The 17,525-nt window shown below is 48.1% G+C and overlaps 1 protein-coding gene across 6 annotated transcripts; it reads left to right on the plus strand.

Annotated features, from left to right (window-relative positions):
• Positions 1–163: 163 nt before the first annotated feature.
• On the plus strand, positions 164–17,524 carry PELI3 (pellino E3 ubiquitin protein ligase family member 3). 6 transcript variants are annotated; one of them, XM_081842966.1, is made up of 7 exons: positions 164–794; positions 9,276–9,428; positions 10,659–10,788; positions 11,831–11,932; positions 13,149–13,346; positions 14,938–15,126; positions 16,591–17,524. In XM_081842966.1, coding segments are annotated over exons 1-7 (1,341 nt in total). In that variant the 5' UTR covers positions 164–792; the 3' UTR covers positions 17,158–17,524. The 6 variants fall into 6 exon arrangements, with proteins under 6 accessions (XP_081699092.1, XP_081699091.1, XP_081699093.1 ...); XM_081842965.1 differs by lacking the exon at positions 164–794 and adding an exon at positions 2,313–2,405; XM_081842967.1 differs by lacking the exon at positions 164–794 and adding an exon at positions 3,103–3,440.
• The last annotated feature ends 1 nt before the right edge of the window (position 17,525 follows it).

Below are 17,525 nucleotides of genomic sequence, written 5' to 3' on the forward strand. Positions count from 1 at the left end.
GTTTCAATTATCAAATTTTAAAGAGGGTCCATTAATTTTAGGGGGACTCTGGGTTGTTGAATAAAATTTATGTATATAATTGTATGTTGCTGTTATGTACTGACTTGAATAGGATCCAAACTGCAGCAGTCTGATTGGTCCTAGAATAATAGGATCCAAAATGCAGCAGTCTGATTGGTCGGCAGGAGCCACCCAATCCAGCTCCAGATAGAAGTGAATCCACAACCTGATTGGCCTACAGGAGAAGTCCGGAATTAGCCAATCACGTGCAGCCCATTGTGTAAATAATGTATATAAAGCAGATACTTTGAGGGGACTTCCATTCCTCCTCACCACTATGAGCTGAATAAAGAGCATGAAATCACTTTGCGACTCTGAGTATATTTCAGTTGCATTGCCTGAGAAGGGGTATGTGGGATGTATTACTAGAGCAGTCAAGTATAACATTTTCCTGTTGCCTAGAATGGACACACGGGGATGTGGCTCCAGACAGGGAGGACTTCCTGCCATACCTGCTCTGGAACTTCCTCCCCCTGTGTGTGACCAGGTAGATGGGCGTGACCCTAGCTGACCACATAAAAGGGCTGGCCACGCAACCCCCATTTCTCTCTTGGACTCTTACTCCCTTACTCTTACTCCCTTACTCTTGGATTCTTGCTGTCCTGGCTTTTAGCCAGCGCATGGCTCAAGCTTCACATAGGATGGAGCCCACAAAGTCTGAAATGTAGCTCAGACTTCTTTTCATTTTAACCGCAAGATAAATCCTGCCTTCAAATTACTGCTGTGAACTGAATGTGAGTAAAACACTATTCTTACTTTTAAAGAAGACTGTGTTGTGCTATTATTATTTTAAGAAGGAAATAAAGGGGAAACTTACCAGGAACAATCCAGACTCGACAAGTCAGACAGGATTGTTTAATTAAAGGATTTTAAGAAATCATCAGCTTGCTTCCAATAAGCTGCAAAGGGAATGTGCTCTGCTGTTTACTCACTAGCATGAGTGAGAAGGGATAATATCAAAACAATATATCTTCTACCTTCCTTAACATCCCCACAGTATGTGGGCACAGGAATGGCACCTAGACTTTGGTTTAGGATTGGGCATTGAAGGAAAGCAGGGTTCTTGTACCTTTAACAACTGTGCAGCAGGCAGACATTCAACAGGTTAAGCATTTTCTAGTATGGAAGTACAATTACAGGAGAAGCTTCTCCTGGGCTCATCTTGTCTGTCACACATTTCATTCCATGTATAGCTTATTTTGGGGCGGTCCACTCCACCTGCTAAAGAAGGCACAAATCTGCACGTGACACAAGCCATAATTACGAGGTGTATTGTAGCAGCACACACTCTGTGCGTATACTTTTTAAAGAGATGGAATCTTAACATTCCGCTTCCGCTGGCAAATAGAGAGGATCATATGCATATTTAGGGTTGTTTTTTTCAGGCAGAGGATCACATTGTAGTGCCGGGAGGGGGGACTTCAAATGTACATATTACCTCTGGATCTTGCAGAGTCTTAAGAAGGACCTGCACAAGGAACAGAGGAAACTGCCTTATACCTAGCCAGACCAAAAGGCCATCTCATGTAGTAATGTTTACACTGACTGGCAGCTACTCTCCAGAGTTTCAGAGAGGAAGCTTCCCCCAGCCCTACCTAAAGATGCCAACGATTGAACCTAGAACCTTCTGCATGGGAAAAAGATGCTCTAACCACTGAGCTATGCCCTTTCCACCCAAGAGAGACAAGATAGCAGCACCTGCCTTCTGCTCTCCCGCTGGATGGCTGGATGGATTGGGCCCAGAAACAGAAGTGAGCAGGAAGCGATGTCTTGGAGGAGGAGGAACAGTGGGCCCACCAAGGGTGCCTTGCCCAAGCTGCAGGGGTGGCTGGTGCCCCCTGGGACTGGTAGGGCGGAAGAAAAGGAGCCCAACAGCAGGTGGCGCCAGAGCCAATGGCAGGCTGGGCCACCCAGTTCCTGTCTCCTCCCAGTGCCCTTCTCCCAAGGCAACACTGAGGCCAAGGAGGAGGGAGCAAATGCCACTCACTGGACTGGCTGTAAGTCAAAAAGACAGGCAGGTGAGGGCTAGCTGAGGGCAGGTTCAACCTTAGCATAGAAATATCCCTCAAACAAAACCCCTCTAGAACCGTTGACAGTCAGTATAGATTGCACTGAGCTAGATGAACCAATGTCCTGACTCGCTGTCAGGCAGCTTCTTATCTCTGCTCCTGTTTTCCTGAACAGTGCTTTAAATAGGACATGGAAACAGACTGGAAGCCACTGCAGCTACTAATATCCTAGCACCTTCCGCCCGTGCCTCTCTTTTGGGGAAAGGGCTGTAGATCAGGGGCAGAACAAGAAACTTGCATGCACAAGGTCCCGTGTTCCAGTCCTGCTATCCCCAGGTAGTGGCTGCCTGAACCCAGGAAAGCCACTGCTAGCCAGTGCAGACATTTCTGAGCTAGATGGGCCAGTGGGCCTGACTCAGTTTAAGACACTTTCCTACTTTCCCAAGCTGCTACCAAAGGAAGTAAAACAACAAAATTAGCATTGTTATTAATAAAATTATACTATATGTTTATTGTTAGCCTGTACTGCATTGCAATCCTTTTAAAGCACAACATTTTCCAGTTTGGGCTCTGCTACTGGTGCTCTTGCCTTGATTTCCATCGAAAGGAGACTTCCCCTATATTATTATTATTATTATTATTATTATTATTATTATTATTATTATTATTATTATTATTATTATTATTTTCTATGCTGCCCTTCATCCGAGAATCACACAGCGGTTTGCAATCGGAAAACACAAGAATGCATTCCGTAACTATCTGTTGCACTTCCCTCTCCTCTCCCCTTCCCCGAGCGAGGGACCCTCGGCTCTTGCACCCCTCTCGGCACCCCCCCCCCGCCGCCGCCGCCCCCAACACACCCACGATGGCACCCTCCCACCTCCCTCTCTTCTAGCCTCTTTGCACACCTGCAAAGCAATAAACAAACGCTCCCCCCCTCCCGTCCACACACCCGCTTTGCTTTTGTGATGCAGCTGGTGGGCAGGTTGCAGGGAGAGGCGGGGGCGCGAGGCAAGGGCTGCCCCTGGGTGGGGAAAAGGGAGAGACGAGAGGGCTTGGGGAGGAGGATCCCCCTTCTCTGGTCCTTGCAAAGGGTTGCGGGGGGGGGGGGGCGGCGTTGTGTGCGTTGCAGACTTGCGGTGTGTGCGGCGGGGTGCCGGGGACGCGACAGCTGAGCCTGTGATCCCGCCCGGCGCCGGAGCAGCCGCCGCCGCCGCCGCCGCCAAAGCAGAGCCGCCGCCTCCTCCTCCCTCCTCCTCCCTCCTTCTTCTTCTTCCTCCTTCGGCAATGCAGGGCTATCCATCCTGCGCAGGCGGTGGTTGCTGAGCAAGGACCCGCCGCAGGGGAGCGGGGGGGACGCGCAGAGGGGTGAGCCGGAGAGACCCCCAACCCTGACGGTGGTGCCTGGCGGGTTGGGGTAGGGGGGAGGGAGGGAGGGAGGCGGAGGAGGCTGCGGGGAGGGGGTGGTGTTGCATGGGGGAAAGGAGCGGCGGGGGGAGGGCAGGGAGGAGGGGAAAGGAGGGAGGGAGGGATGCCTCCCACAGATCTCCCCCACCCCACTTTTACTTTCTGCAGTTCTTCGCTTTCTGTCTGTCTGCAGCCCCCCCCCCCATCCCCATCATTCCTAGGCTCATCCGCAGATCGGCTCGGCTGCCTTTCGATTCTCATGCCCCCCCCTAATTCCTAACCCACCTACCCCCAATTTGATATGGTGACCCTGAATTTTTATGTCCCCTAATTCATTGCCTAGCTCCATCCCTCTCAAATCTGGTTAGATGTCTCTTAATAGTGTCTCTTAAAAAGGTCTCGTCTTTATATAACATATTTAAGCCCTGGCACTTGTCTGGTTTTCTTTTGTTAATATGCACCCTTTTATTCTTAACCTCCCCCAGCAGCACCATCTGTCTGGGCCCCTATTAATTCCTAACCCTAATATAAACACACACACACTCCCTCCTCAGATCTCTTGGGCTGCCTCTGAATGTCTTATGGGTGTCCTTTGATTCCCATGTCCCCTAATTCAGTATGCCCAGGTGTTCCTGAATTCTTTACCTTCCTGTCCCAAATCTGTTTGGGTGTCCTCTGATTCCTGTTCTCTGCCCCCAAACCAGCACCTTCGTTAAGATGCGTACACATTTGTCTGTGTTTACCTTTTGCTAACCAGCATTGCATGGGACGGGGACACACACACACACACACACACACACACGTTTGTGTGTTTGTGTTTGTGTGTGTGTGTGTGTGTGTGTGTATGGAGAACGAGCGAGTGCAAAGGGCCACTGTCCCTTTGCAAAATGTGTCCCATTTTTCCGTGGTCCTTCCTTATTGCACTATGCCTGGCACTGCCCACCTACCCTGCATCCCCAAGAATGCATGCTCAATATCTGGTTTTCATGGGTGAAAGAGACAGCCACCCCAACAATATACATTTCCAACAACTTCAGTCCCTAGCCCAGATCCCTCTGTCCAAAGGCAGAGGCTATCAGGCAACTCTTGAGGAGCAAAATCAGGCTCTTTTCCCTGCTTCTCTAGCACCATCGATAATATCCTGTCAAACAGCCTCTGGATCCTTTCCCTTGTGAATTCTTTCTGCAAATGCATCCCCATGGTACCCCAATAAATCAGGATTGTCCCCTCTCCTACACAGTCACACAGCACCCTATACACTCTTCCAGCACTCTTGCTGTTTCCAGAAGCTGTCTTATACTGAGCTAGATGGTCAGTATTGCAGACACTGACTGGCAGGGGCTTTCCAGGATTTCAGATATCTCCAGCCCTACCTGGAGATGCCAGGGATTGAATATGGGACCTTGGCAAGCAAAGCAGTTGCTCTACCACTGAGCTACGGCCTGCTCCTTAGTGGGGGCAGGTATACTGGGGTACCATCATGGACATCCCAACTCTTTCTACTTCTCCTAAACATATTAAACACATGCCCACCCCCTTCAAGTTATGTACATCATCTCTTAAAATGCAACCTTCCTAACTTCCCAATAAAGCAGGATGCGGCCCTCTCCTTTCTCACTCACCACATTTGACATTAAACCCCATTCCAGTTCCTTAGAAACCCTGAGAGCCCCCGTGTTTGTGCACAACTCCATTGGACATTAGTTCCCTATATTTGTTGCACTGATGTTTTAATGATAATTATTTTATATATATTTCCTTTTTAATAGGTTTTTAAATTTTAGCTGTGTTTTTATCTACAGTTTTATTATGTATCCTGTTTAGAGGCCTATTTGAGTAAGTGGTTTATAAATCTTTCTAAGTATTTTTTTTAAAAAACACAACAACAGCTATGCCCCTCTAAACAGGAAGAACTTGATCCATTCTCCCAATGCACAGCTTAGATCCTACAGATTTTCATCTACATACCCACTCTTACCAGAACCACTGCTCTAGAATATCCTGGTGTAGCAGACCCTCCGCCCCCCTTAAGCAGAAAACCTCCCCTTTCTGTGCTTAAGGGGGAAGAAAACCCTATGTCTCAAAGCTTTCCAGAAGATGCATGTACTTGCACCTTGTGTGACCTGGAACTCTTGCCTCTTAATCTGAGAGGTGGACAGGTTCAGTAGAAAGAGACCCTGCACATGCAAAGGTTCACAGAGACTTCCCCTTTGAGGGCTTTAGTTACACATACCCATCCTGCATGACCTCAAGATGCATAAATCTCTACATTCCTTGATCTACAAATCCTCTTTTCAATTTCTGTTTGCCCTTCAGTTTTGCACATACAAAGAGCTTTTCAAAAATGTTCACTGGCCAGGCATCTCTGGAAACCCTGTCCCACTAAGTTTCCTCTGTGTCTCTGAATTTGCCCCAGGGATCCTGACACACAACCGTTCTTCAAGATTTAATTCTCCCCCTCACACTCTGCTCTACACACCCAGAGTCCTTGGCTCCATAGTTATTGACAATACAGTTCTCTATAGAGGCTTAGCACCTCCACCTCCTACAGCCTCCAGAAATGCTGCTTCCTAGCCTAGAGAGGGTGGAAAAAATGGCTGGGGGGGCGGGGGTGGGAATCAGTGTATAATCTCATAATTCAGATTATTTGTGTAACCTTCTGAGCAGTGGATATTGCTGGATTCTGGGTTTATTCTTTTTTAGTTCTACAGGGTATCACGTGATGGATGTTTGTACAAAATGTAATTATTTACAGTCTTGCCTGAGTTCCAGAATCAAAGCTGGTACTACCTTCCTGGATGTATCTGAGTAATGTTTTTGAGACCATGTCTGTTTGTGGGGAGTTTGATTAAGAGATTGCACCCAGGGCAGTTTACAAATTGGTTAGAATGTCTGACTTAACATCTCTGTATCTAAACAGATAAGACTAAGGCCATCTTCACCCCTTAACTATAATTTATATACTGTATTGGGTGGTTGGCAACATGCAGGTTGGCCACTAAATAAGTAAACCAATTACCTTCATACAATGAGATATTAATGTGTTTCTTTGCAGTACAGTACTTAAATCATTAACTAAAACTTGTTTTAATGAAAAATATGCGGAGACGCACTTAAGACATACCCTCCAGTTTATATATCTGTGCTACATCCTGGTATTAAAAAGAATATAGGATTTTATCCCGTTAGACCTGCAGACCCATTAAGATTAATGGACACAGCTAGGCCCAGTAATTCCAGCGGGTCTACTCTGCGTAGGACTCGGGGGGGGGGCACCTGTGCTATACATACCCCCTTTGACAGCCAAGGCTTTCCCCCCAAAGAATCCTGGGAACTGTAGTTTCTTAAGGGTGCTAAGAGTTGGATCCCTATCCTCCACAAGGAGCTATGGTTTTCAGAGTTCTTGGGGAAGAATTTGTTGCTAAACCATTCTGTGAAATATAGTTCTGTAAGGGGAATAGCGGGCTTGCTAACAACTCTTAATGAACTACAGTTCCCATAATTCTTTGTTTAAAGCAGTATGATGATGCTTCAGCTGTATTGTGGAGATGGGGCCTTAGTGGGATGCAACCCATTCCACACTGCAAGGCCTAGGTGAGGCCCAGCTCAAATTTGTTTGGTTTGTTGTGGTGGTTGTTAAAGAAGACCCATTTTTGTGTAGGCATATCTTTCCGTGTGTGTGTGTGTGTGTGTGTGTGTGTGTGTGTGTTGGGGCATTATGTGTGTGCATGTGTGAACTAGCCCCACGAGCAGGGAATCAACAGGATCGAGGGTGCGGGAAGGAGGCAGCTACAGGATTTCAGTGAACCACAAGTGGGTTCCTCCAGCAGCAGGGACCAGGATGGAGCCGAGAGTGTTGCCATGGCAACAGGGAGGCATAAAATATCTGAAATGCTGCTGTGGTAACAGTGCGGAGGTAGTTTAGGGCTATCACCATGGCAACTTTGGGGGGGGTTGCTGCTGCTAAGGGTCAGGACTGTCACCTTAGAAACCTGGAGATGCTAGAGGTGTTTACCATATGGCTCCTTTGAACACCGGACCCCAAACCATAGAGGTCAGGGAGTGCCACCCACGGCAACTGATGGGGAGCCGTCAAGCGGGCGTTGCTATGACAATGCAAGGGCAAGATGCAGTATGAATATGGGATGCGGTCCTAATGGGCATCTGAGCATGTGTAGAGTGCCTTACTCCTCCCTACAGGAGGGAGGCTATAATCCATGCCCTCCTACTATAAATGAAGCTGAAGTCCTAAACACATTTACCACAGAGTAAGGCCCCTTGAACTCCATGGGATTTACTTCTGAGTATTTTATTTTACTTACAATATTTACGTACAACTTTTTGAGCAGATCTCACAAATCTTTTACGTAAGATTATTACAACTAGAAGCATTTATTTATTTTTTAAAGAAGAAATTGCAATAGAATGGAAAAGACAACTTGGTTGCTTAGAAAAAACTGCTACTGCTTCTTCTCCCCTCCCCTTAGGGCAAGTTTCTTCTGCAGAAGCTCCTGTGGTGACATTTGGGGGGGGGGGAGAGAGGGGCTGCTATGGGAGCTGGAGGGTGGCAGGCCCTCAAACTGCCTCCTTCAGTACTTCCTCCCCTCAAGCAAGATGGGCCTTCAGGCACAACCAGGCCTGCATTGGGTTGTCTCTAGCTAAATAATATTCAGAGTAGACCCATAGACCTGAATGGACCTAAGTCAAAATAATATCCACTATTTTTAATGAATCTATGTACATGAGGTACAACAGGGTTGCAATGGATCTTTCCTTTTGTTCTCTGATAAGGATCATGCAATGCATTGATTGTGCTTTTTATTACTCCTCCTCCTCCTCCCTCCCATTACATATCAGACAGGGACTTCTCTGTTGCCTTTTGGGGGCCTATGGAAGACCTTCCTTTTCCCAACTTGTCTTTTAAGTGGAGATTTTTTTTAATCCCAGTCTGTAACTGCATTCAATTTGGCATTGTTTTTATACGTGAACTTGTTCTAGTTGTGAAATATATCTATATTGTTAATGTTTCATTGTTAAACTGCCTCGATATGTTTCATAGCAAGCGACTCGTAAATGATTTTTAAAAAATTATTCTTAACAACCATATTCATACGGCTGAAGTGAGAAGAAGCACTCTCACAACACTTTGACAATCATGGCTCCCCACCCCAAAGAATCATGGGAACAGTAGTTTGTTAAGGGTTCTGAAACTTCTTAGGAGACCCCCTCACAGAGCTACAACCCCCAGCACCCTTGAACACATGACAGTTCCCGGGATTCTTCGGGAAGCCATCCAGTGAAATGAGAGTGCTTTAAATGTGTGGCATTCTTCTTTGGCAATCACTCGTAGCTGAGTAAGATTGTCTTCCATGAAAACGGTCTTAACAGTGAGTCCGTAAGTGACTGTGAAGGCCAATTCTGGATCCACACATCCTTCCACAGTGGGGACATAGGTTTCCAGGCGGGAGTTGATCACTGTGTGGGTTTGCCAAACGTGCATTTCTCCCTTTTGTCCTGAGTTTGAGCGTCTTCAAATTCCATGACACCTTTGGTAAAGGCTGATCTCCATTTGAAGCGCTCGCAAGCCGGTGTTTCCCAATTGTTGGTGTTTATACTACTTTTTTTTAGATTTCCCTTTAGAGAGTCTTTTGTTGACCACCAGCATTACACTTTCCATTTTTAAGTTCAGAATAGAGTAGTTGCTTTGGGAGATGATAATCAGGCATCCGAACAACATGACCAGTCCAACAAAGCTGATGTTGAAGAATCATTGACCTGCCTTCTCTGTGCTTACAGGATGGTGTTAGAAGGAAGCCCTGAAGCAGTGAGCTCCCAGTCACTAGATCTCCGGCGAGCTTGCCCCAAAAGCAGCCGCATTTATCCCTCTCCAGGGGACAGTATCCTGTTGACCAAGGAGCCAGTGAAGTACGGGGAGCTGATCGTGTTGGGGTAAGTGAAGGGGACCCTTTCTGCCAGCAGTCCCCCATGCAGACCTGGACACATTTTTTTAGTGCTCAGCTCTGGAACATGAAATAAAAAGAAGCTGATGAGCAGGAAGCCTGAGCATGTACAGAGTACGTTTCTCTCACCACTGAGTAAAAATAGCCATGTACTTCCAAGGTTAGTGGGTGATGACCTTCAGATCAGATAATTTGTCTCCCAGGCAGGCTTGAACCTCGATCATGTCTCTTTTAGAAGGGGTTCAGAGACCCTGTTATAACCAGGCCTGCATAGCAAGCATCTAACCAAGCCAATTGCAACTCATTGGAGACCCCATAAAGATAATGGTTTTGCTGGCTTAGGAACATAAGAAGAGCCTGACGGCTGGATCAGGCCAAAGGCCCTTCATAGTCCATCATCCTATACTCATAGTGGCCTTTGCGAAACCCAAAAGTCAGATCTGAGTATAAGAGCTGTCTCCCCACAACGGGCATCCAAAACTATACTGCCTCTGACAGTGGAGGCATTTGCAAAGCTTTGCAAACAACAAAAGGGCATTTCTCAAGGACCCAAAACGCCACCCAACAACCCTTCACCAGGGCCTGTTCTTTATGAATCAGGGGTTCAAGATATCTCTCTGTTGCAGAGACTGCTTGGGAAGTGGATTTAGGATTTTTAACAAAACACAGGCTGCAAAAAGAAATGGGGGGGGGGGTGTGAGTGGGTGTGCAGATTAATACTTGACACTTCCAAACTGTTGCTATATTCATGTGGGATTCGATCACATATGGGCAAATTCAGGTCGTGGAACGATGGGAAGTCTTGCACAACGCAATCACTTCCCCAGAAGATCAAACCTTTTGCCAATAGGAAAATGATGGGAAAACATGAAAAAGGGTGGGATAACCCTTGCTTTGATGCAACTTCATCTAATCTCTATGGAAAAAAATAACAATGAATGCTCATCAAATAGCTAAGACAAGAAGTCCAGTCTCCCTGCAAGTGAATCAGTATGAATGCTCAGTAAACAGATCATCTGGAAGTGCCTGCGGTTGTGTTTGTCCACTAGACTTGAAAGCAGCCTTTTCACAAAGGTGGGCCTCAAAAATAGATATATTTTAAAGAGCACTAGATATTTGAAATCCTGAACTCTCATCAAGTTGAATTGATGTGATGCTCTATTTTACTCTGTACCAAGTACAGACAAACAAACAGATCCATTGGCCTCTCCCAACACAGGTACAATGGCTCCTTGCCCAATGGTGACAAGGGCCGCCGTCGCAGCCGATTGGCCCTGTTCAAGAGGCCGAAACCCAATGGGGTTAAACCAGATGTCATCCACCACATCTCTACACCGCTTGTATCCAAGGTGAGTCCAAAGCCCCTTCCTAGCCACCAGGAATACTCTTCTGCTCATCAGACCACTCTGGGCTTCAATGGGGGGCAATTTTGTGCAAGGACCAATGTGTGGTGATAGAGCACATGCCTGGCATGCTGAAAGTCTCAGATACAGTCTCTGACATCCTCCAAGTAGGACTAGGAAGGCTCTGGAGAGCCACTGTCAATCATTGTGGGCATGGCCAAGATAGATGGACCAAGGGTCTTATTTGTAATAGGGCAGCTCCCTGCTATTTTTTTTATGCCAGAATCTAGTCCTGGAAAAGATTTATGACTCTAAGCATGTGTAAAATGCATTTCTGTCCCAATACGTAGGGCTGCCATACGTCCAGGAATCAGTCTGTCAAAATGGCGTCCATGCAGATGTTTGCCGAATCAGCAAAATGTCTGGGGAAACCCAGACGTATGGCTCAACAACTTTTCACTTTTGGGAATATGACAACCCTACAATAAGGAAATAGAGACAAAGCTGTCTTGACTCTCATCTGAAACTCCAGAGAGCTGCTGCTGGTCATTATAGACAAATTGGCTTAGATGGACCAGTGACCTGACTTGGTTATAAAGAAGCTTCTTATTGTCTCTATTTAAATCAGTTCTTTATTCGGATTCATGAGGACTGGAATCTTACTTTCTTTTTAGAGGCAGGGCTGGAGCTCAGTGGCAGAGCATCTGCTTTGTATGCAGAAGGTCCCTGGTTCAATCCCTGACATCGCCAGGTAGGGCTGGGGAATGACCCTGTTTGAAACCCTGGACAGGTTCTGCCAGTCAGTGTGAACGATAACAATCCAGTTAGGTAAATGATCTGACTCAGTATAAGGCAACTTCCTGTCTTCCTCTGTGCAGCTGGGCTTTAGGAATGGGATACAAGCCTCTTGCTCTTTGATCAGGTATCATTAGAAAGGGAACAGGGAATCTCAGAGGCTCGGTGCTGGGATTGAGGTGATGAGTTTAGCTCTGGAGAGGAGCTTTAGATGGGTCCCACAGCTGTTTATTTTATTTCTTCTGCCCAACAGGCACTGAGTAACAAAGGCCAGCACAGCATCTCATACACACTTTCCCGAAGCCACTCTGTGATCGTTGAGTATACTCATGACTCCGAGACCGACATGTTCCAGGTACCTATGACTCTGGCAGCAGAAACAGGAATGCCATCCTCTTTGGGTGACTAGGTGCCTGTGCCTTCAACAGATGTCTGGTGTATGAGGGTTTTTTTGTGCCACATATACTTTTTATTGTGCATCTATGATGATTTGAACTCATGATGGTTATACACAATGACACTTTCAATACTGTTTGAACCTCCAAATGTTTCAGAGTGGATGTACTGAGTAATTTCCAAGCAACACATGCCCCATAATTTCCTGCTGAAAACCTGCATGAGCCTTGGCAGGTGCCCAGCGGTGCCTACCACCGATGATGGCTATGATTTCATGCCCTGTGGATATTGCATCAGATTGTTGTTTTAATATCTGCTTCAGTGAGGCTCTGGAGATTCCAGAGATGGTGGCAGCCTTGGCACCACTTTTCCCTTTGTCATTTAGCTGAAATACCTGTTGTGTTCTGATCTTGCGCAGGATGCTAGGAAGAAGGCAGCAGTGCTTAGGCGATGGCACCAATGTGAGTCCTGACTCTGGCCTCTGGTGGTACAGGAAGTCCTTCTGGAGGCCCCCGTCTGAGGCCCAGCAGTCTCCAGCAGCTGAATCAGAGCCCTGAGGTGTGTCCAGCTCCCCTTGCTGGCGCCTCCACAGCCTCCATCTGTGGCTGGATCACTGCTGGATTCTGGAGTCATGACAATACCACTGAAATAGTTTTCAACTCATTTGGAAATGCATTTCTTCAAGCCTCAGGTGTGGCCAGGATGTTTTGTTCCTGTGCTGGCTAGTTACTTCATGAACAAATGTGAACCAAAGCTATTATTGAGAGCGCAAGGAAATTAATACAGATATCTGATTGTTACCTAGACCAAGGATGAGGGACCTGTGACTCTCCAATGGATGTTGGACTCCAACTCCCAGCATCCCTCACTGTTGGCCATGCTGGGAGTTGGTGTCCAAGAACATCTGGAAAGCCACAGGTTCCACGTTCCTGATGCAGACTGACAAAACATCTTCTGGAGATGGGACATTAAAAAGGGTCCCTCTCATCAATGTAAGGCCTTCCTGACTTCTCTGCATCCGTTTGTGATATTTCAGGATTTTTTGACAGGAGAAAATGCTATTTTCCTGAAACCGAGATGGCAAAATCACAAGTGAACAATGGATGTGTTCGCGAAGCAAACACCAGCACACTTTTTTTGCCTTTCTGAACTCTCTCTGCCTCCTTTCTTCCCAGATTGGCCGCTCCACAGAGAGCATGATTGATTTTGTGGTGACGGACACGACCCCAGGGGCCAACTCAGCCATCGATGGTCAGTCGGCTCAGAGCACCATCTCTCGCTTTGCCTGCCGTGTCATCTGCGAGAGGAACCCTCCGTACACAGCACGCATTTACGCTGCTGGCTTTGATGCCTCCCGCAACATTTTCCTTGGAGTGAGTGAGTCACCAGCACGACTGTGTGTGTCTTTGCGTACGTGTGGTGGAATGGAAAAGTCTTTGGCTTCCAAAGGAGGACAGCACACCTGTGTGATACGCAAATATTCACTTTGGTGCAGTTTCCCACAACATGATGGTGGACGGGGACATCTCAGTTGGTGCCATTTCTGCCTGGCACATAAGTTGGCTCACTTGCACCAGCCAGCAGGAGGCAGTTGCTCTGTAAGCGACTCCCTGCAGTGCATCTGCTTGCCATTTCCCCTTGAGGCCTCCTGCCTTATTGCAGCCTGTGAGGGGGCACACAGAGAAGGGCCTCTAATGGCATTAGACCACCCTTTGTCCCCCAAAATGGATTTCTAAATGATATTCAAAGAGACCTGTCTGGCCTGAGCTGGATATAAATGCCCTCTTAGTTGTCCACTTTTTTCCTGGCCTTGAGAAAGTGATCTTTCTCTGCTTTTTCCTTCTCCTCTCCTTTCCTTGTGCGTCATCTTTTTAGTTTTTAAGTCTGATGTAGCCTCTCTCCCCACACACCTTTATGTCTCTCTCTCTGTCTTTATTGATGTGAGCTGCTTCCAGATCCTCAGTGTAGGGATTGCTCATGCCTCTGGCCCTCCAGATCTCTTTCTTTGGTCCTTGGAACCTTCCTGAGGCAACATCCCCTTCCCCGACCACACCTCTCACTTTCCTTGAACTGTAGTCATGCCTCTTTCTTGCCTGGATGAAGAGGTTGCAGAAACTTCTGGTTGTGTGTGTGTGTCTGGAATGTAGCCTACCATACAAAAGTAAAGATTTACGTCTGTTTCTCTGACCACTTTTGTCTCTTGCTCTGCCCTCCCCTGGCATGTGACGGCTGGCAGGCTGCCCACGAGTGAGCGCAGCCCGCCCACTTAAAATGGTTCCCCACCCCTGCAGTGAATAAGCAAGGCTCATTCAATTCAGTAGGACAGCCTCTGAGTAGACACGGTTGGGAATGCGGCCTAAACAAATAATTTCCAAGGGCAAATGCGTTCCAAAGCACAACCAAATACACCGCCAAGTGAAGAGAAATAAAAGCATTCAACCAGACAAAAATAACCTTAATCTAAAATGGCTGGGCGAACAAACACATTTTAGCCTGGAGCTGGGAAAGAATATGGTGTCAATGCCGGGCGGAGCTCCCTTGAGGGGGCATGATAGCTCAGTCGGTTAGAGCGTAGTGTTGATAATGCCAAGGTTGCAGGTTTGATCGCCGTATGGGACAGCTACATAGTCCTGCACTGCAGGGAGTTGGATGAGATGATCCTCAGGGTCCCTTCCAACTCTACATTTCTAGGATTCTATGATAATGATTGCCAGTCAGGGGTAGGTATGTGTGGGAAGAGGTGAAACCAGCACTTTGAATTGGGCCAGGAAACAGACTGCAACCGGCGGGAGGCAGGGGATTGTTGATGAGAGAGACTGTGCTTTGAATAAGCCTGGCTGGAATTGGTTAGGACTCTGCAGGGCAATCCTGTTTCCATGTTCAAAGGCCCCTAGGACAAGTCTTGCCCCCACATCCCCCCTGCCCAAGCGGTGCTGTGATGCCAGTCTCTGGGTTCATTGGCAGGAGAGGGCAGCCAAGTGGAGGACTCCTGACGGACTGATGGACGGGCTGACGACAAACGGGGTGCTGGTGATGCACCCCAACGGTGGCTTCAGCGAGGACTCCACGCCGGGTGTATGGCGCGAGATCTCCGTGTGCGGGAATGTGTATGCCTTGCGGGACAGTCGCTCAGCGCAGCAGCGGGGAAAGCTGGTACGTGGGGAGAGGAAGCCCAGGCAAGGCGTCCTGCAGGACCTAGGAGAGGCTCTTGCCCTACTGAGGACCTGTGGCTCAGTGGCAGAGCACCTGCCGGCGTGCAGAAGGCCCCAAGTTCAATCCCTGGCATCTCCAGGAAGGATGGGGAGACACCCTGTCTGAAACCCCAAAAGCAGCTTCCTATTCTCCTATTTAAATCAGTCCTTTATTCAGAACCTTGAGGACTGGATCTATTCATTATTTTTTAAGGGGAAGGGCCATAGCTCAGGGTCAGAACATCTGCTCTGCACACAGAAGGTCCCAGCTTCATTCCTTGGTATCTTCGGGAAGGGGTAGGAAACAGCGCCAGACCTACATTTTTGGGGCCCTGACGCTTGATCTGTTATGGGGGCCCCTTCATAACCAGCAACGAGGTCCAGCAAACTGCTGTTATCATCTACAGTGGGGTTGTTCCATGACAGATTGCCACAATTTTTTGAAATATTTAACTCCTATATCTCAGATTTTGATTAAAATTGTTGTAGTGAATTATCTCACATGTCAAAGTCGCTGGTGTGAATAAAAAAATAATATGACATAGTTTTTGAGTTATGGGGGGGGGTGAAAATTAGGGAAATGTTATATATGTGCAGGATGCATCATCAAATGATGAAATTGGGTCTACTAGACCCAATTTTTTAAAGCAATGTAGACTAAAGCTGCTTCAGGGCCCCTCTGAAAAGTCAAAATAATCTAAATAAGATAAAAAGGAAAGAAGCAAGAATAAGCAAAGGGAGAAACTAAGGAAGAAGAAAGAGAAGAGAAAGAGAAAATAAACACAAGGCTCTGTACCACAATTATATCTTAACCCTTATTCCACACATAGAAGAGTCAAGTCTCCCAGCTCTCATCTGGGAGCTTCACCCTCTTCCCCCAGCCTCCCACCCCCTGGAGATCCTCTCTACTCTGCCCCTCATACTGGGCCTTTCACAGCCCCTCTTTTCCAGGGACAGTCCCGGATTTACAGAAGCCATCCTGGTTTCTGATTTGATCCAGGAATGTCCCGCTCTTCCTTAGGACGTCCCTTTTTTCATCGGAGAAATGTTGGAGGGTATGCTTTCATCTTCTGTCCATCCCCTTCCATCGCAAATAATAATAATAATATTATAATTTATTATTTATACCCTGCCCATCTGGCTGGGTTTCCCCAGCCACTCTGGGCGGCTCCCAACAGGATACTAAAAACACAATAAAAGATCAAACTTCAAAAACTTCCCTAAACAGGGTTGCTTTCAGATGTCTTCTTAAAGTCAGATAGTTGTTTTTCTCTGACATCTGGTGGGAGGGCATTCCACAGGGTGGGTGCCACTACCGAGAAGGCCCTCTGCTTAGTTCCCTGTAACTTCGCTTCTCGCAGTGAAGGCCCTCGGAGCTGGACCTCAGTGGCTCTTCTGACATCTCTCTCTCTCCCCCCACGGCCAGGTGGAGTCCGAGTCCAACGTGCTCCAGGATGGTTCGCTCATTGACCTGTGCGGGGCCACCCTGCTGTGGCGGACCTCGGAGGGACTCCTGCGCACCCCAACCCTGCAGCAGCTGGAGGCCCTGCGCCAGGAGATTAACGCCGCTCGCCCCCAGTGCCCAGTGGGCTTCAGCACGCTGGCATTCCCCAGCCTGGCGCAGCGGGGCGTGGTGGAGAAGAAGCAGCCCTGGGTCTACGTCAACTGTGGCCACGTCCACGGCTTCCACAACTGGGGCTTCCGCAAGGAGAAAGGGGGGCTGGAGCGTGAGTGCCCCATGTGCCGCCGCTCGGGGCCCTACGTGCCTCTCTGGCTGGGCTGCGAGGCGGGGCTGTACCTGGACGCCGGGCGCCCCACCCATGCCTTCTGCCCCTGCGGCCACGTTTGCTCGGCCAAGACTGTGCAGTACTGGGCGCAGATACCCCTGCCCCACGGCACCCACGCCTTCCACGCAGCCTGCCCCTTCTGTGGCACCTGGCTGACAGGCCAGCAGGGGTTTGTCCGCCTCATCTTCCAGGGGCCGCTCGACTGAGCTGGGGAGGGCAGGGGGCTGGCGGAGGGGAGGGGAGGGCGAGATGGAAAATAAACAGCAACATCTGAGAACAAGGCCCGGCTCTTGGAGGCAGGTGCTCTGCGTGTGTGGTTCAATGAAAGCATCATTTTGGTTCCCTGCCAATGGCTGCGAAAGTTCCACCATATGTAAGGATATCCCAGGCAATGCCAGTTCACAGTTTTTTTGGGGTGCGGTGGGGATGTTGTTGGGCAAGAAGCCCCTCAGTGAGCCCTCTCCCCCCCCCCCCGAAACCTCTAGGGAAACAGGTCACCCTGCTGCAACTTCTTGTAGGAAAATGGTTCTCCCAGTCCCATTTTTTTATAAATACAAGTTTAGATATTTGCAAT

Source organism: Podarcis erhardii (genome assembly GCF_964252035.2).
Source record: "Podarcis erhardii genome assembly, chromosome: 15".
Lineage (NCBI taxonomy): Eukaryota > Metazoa > Chordata > Lepidosauria > Squamata > Lacertidae > Podarcis > Podarcis erhardii.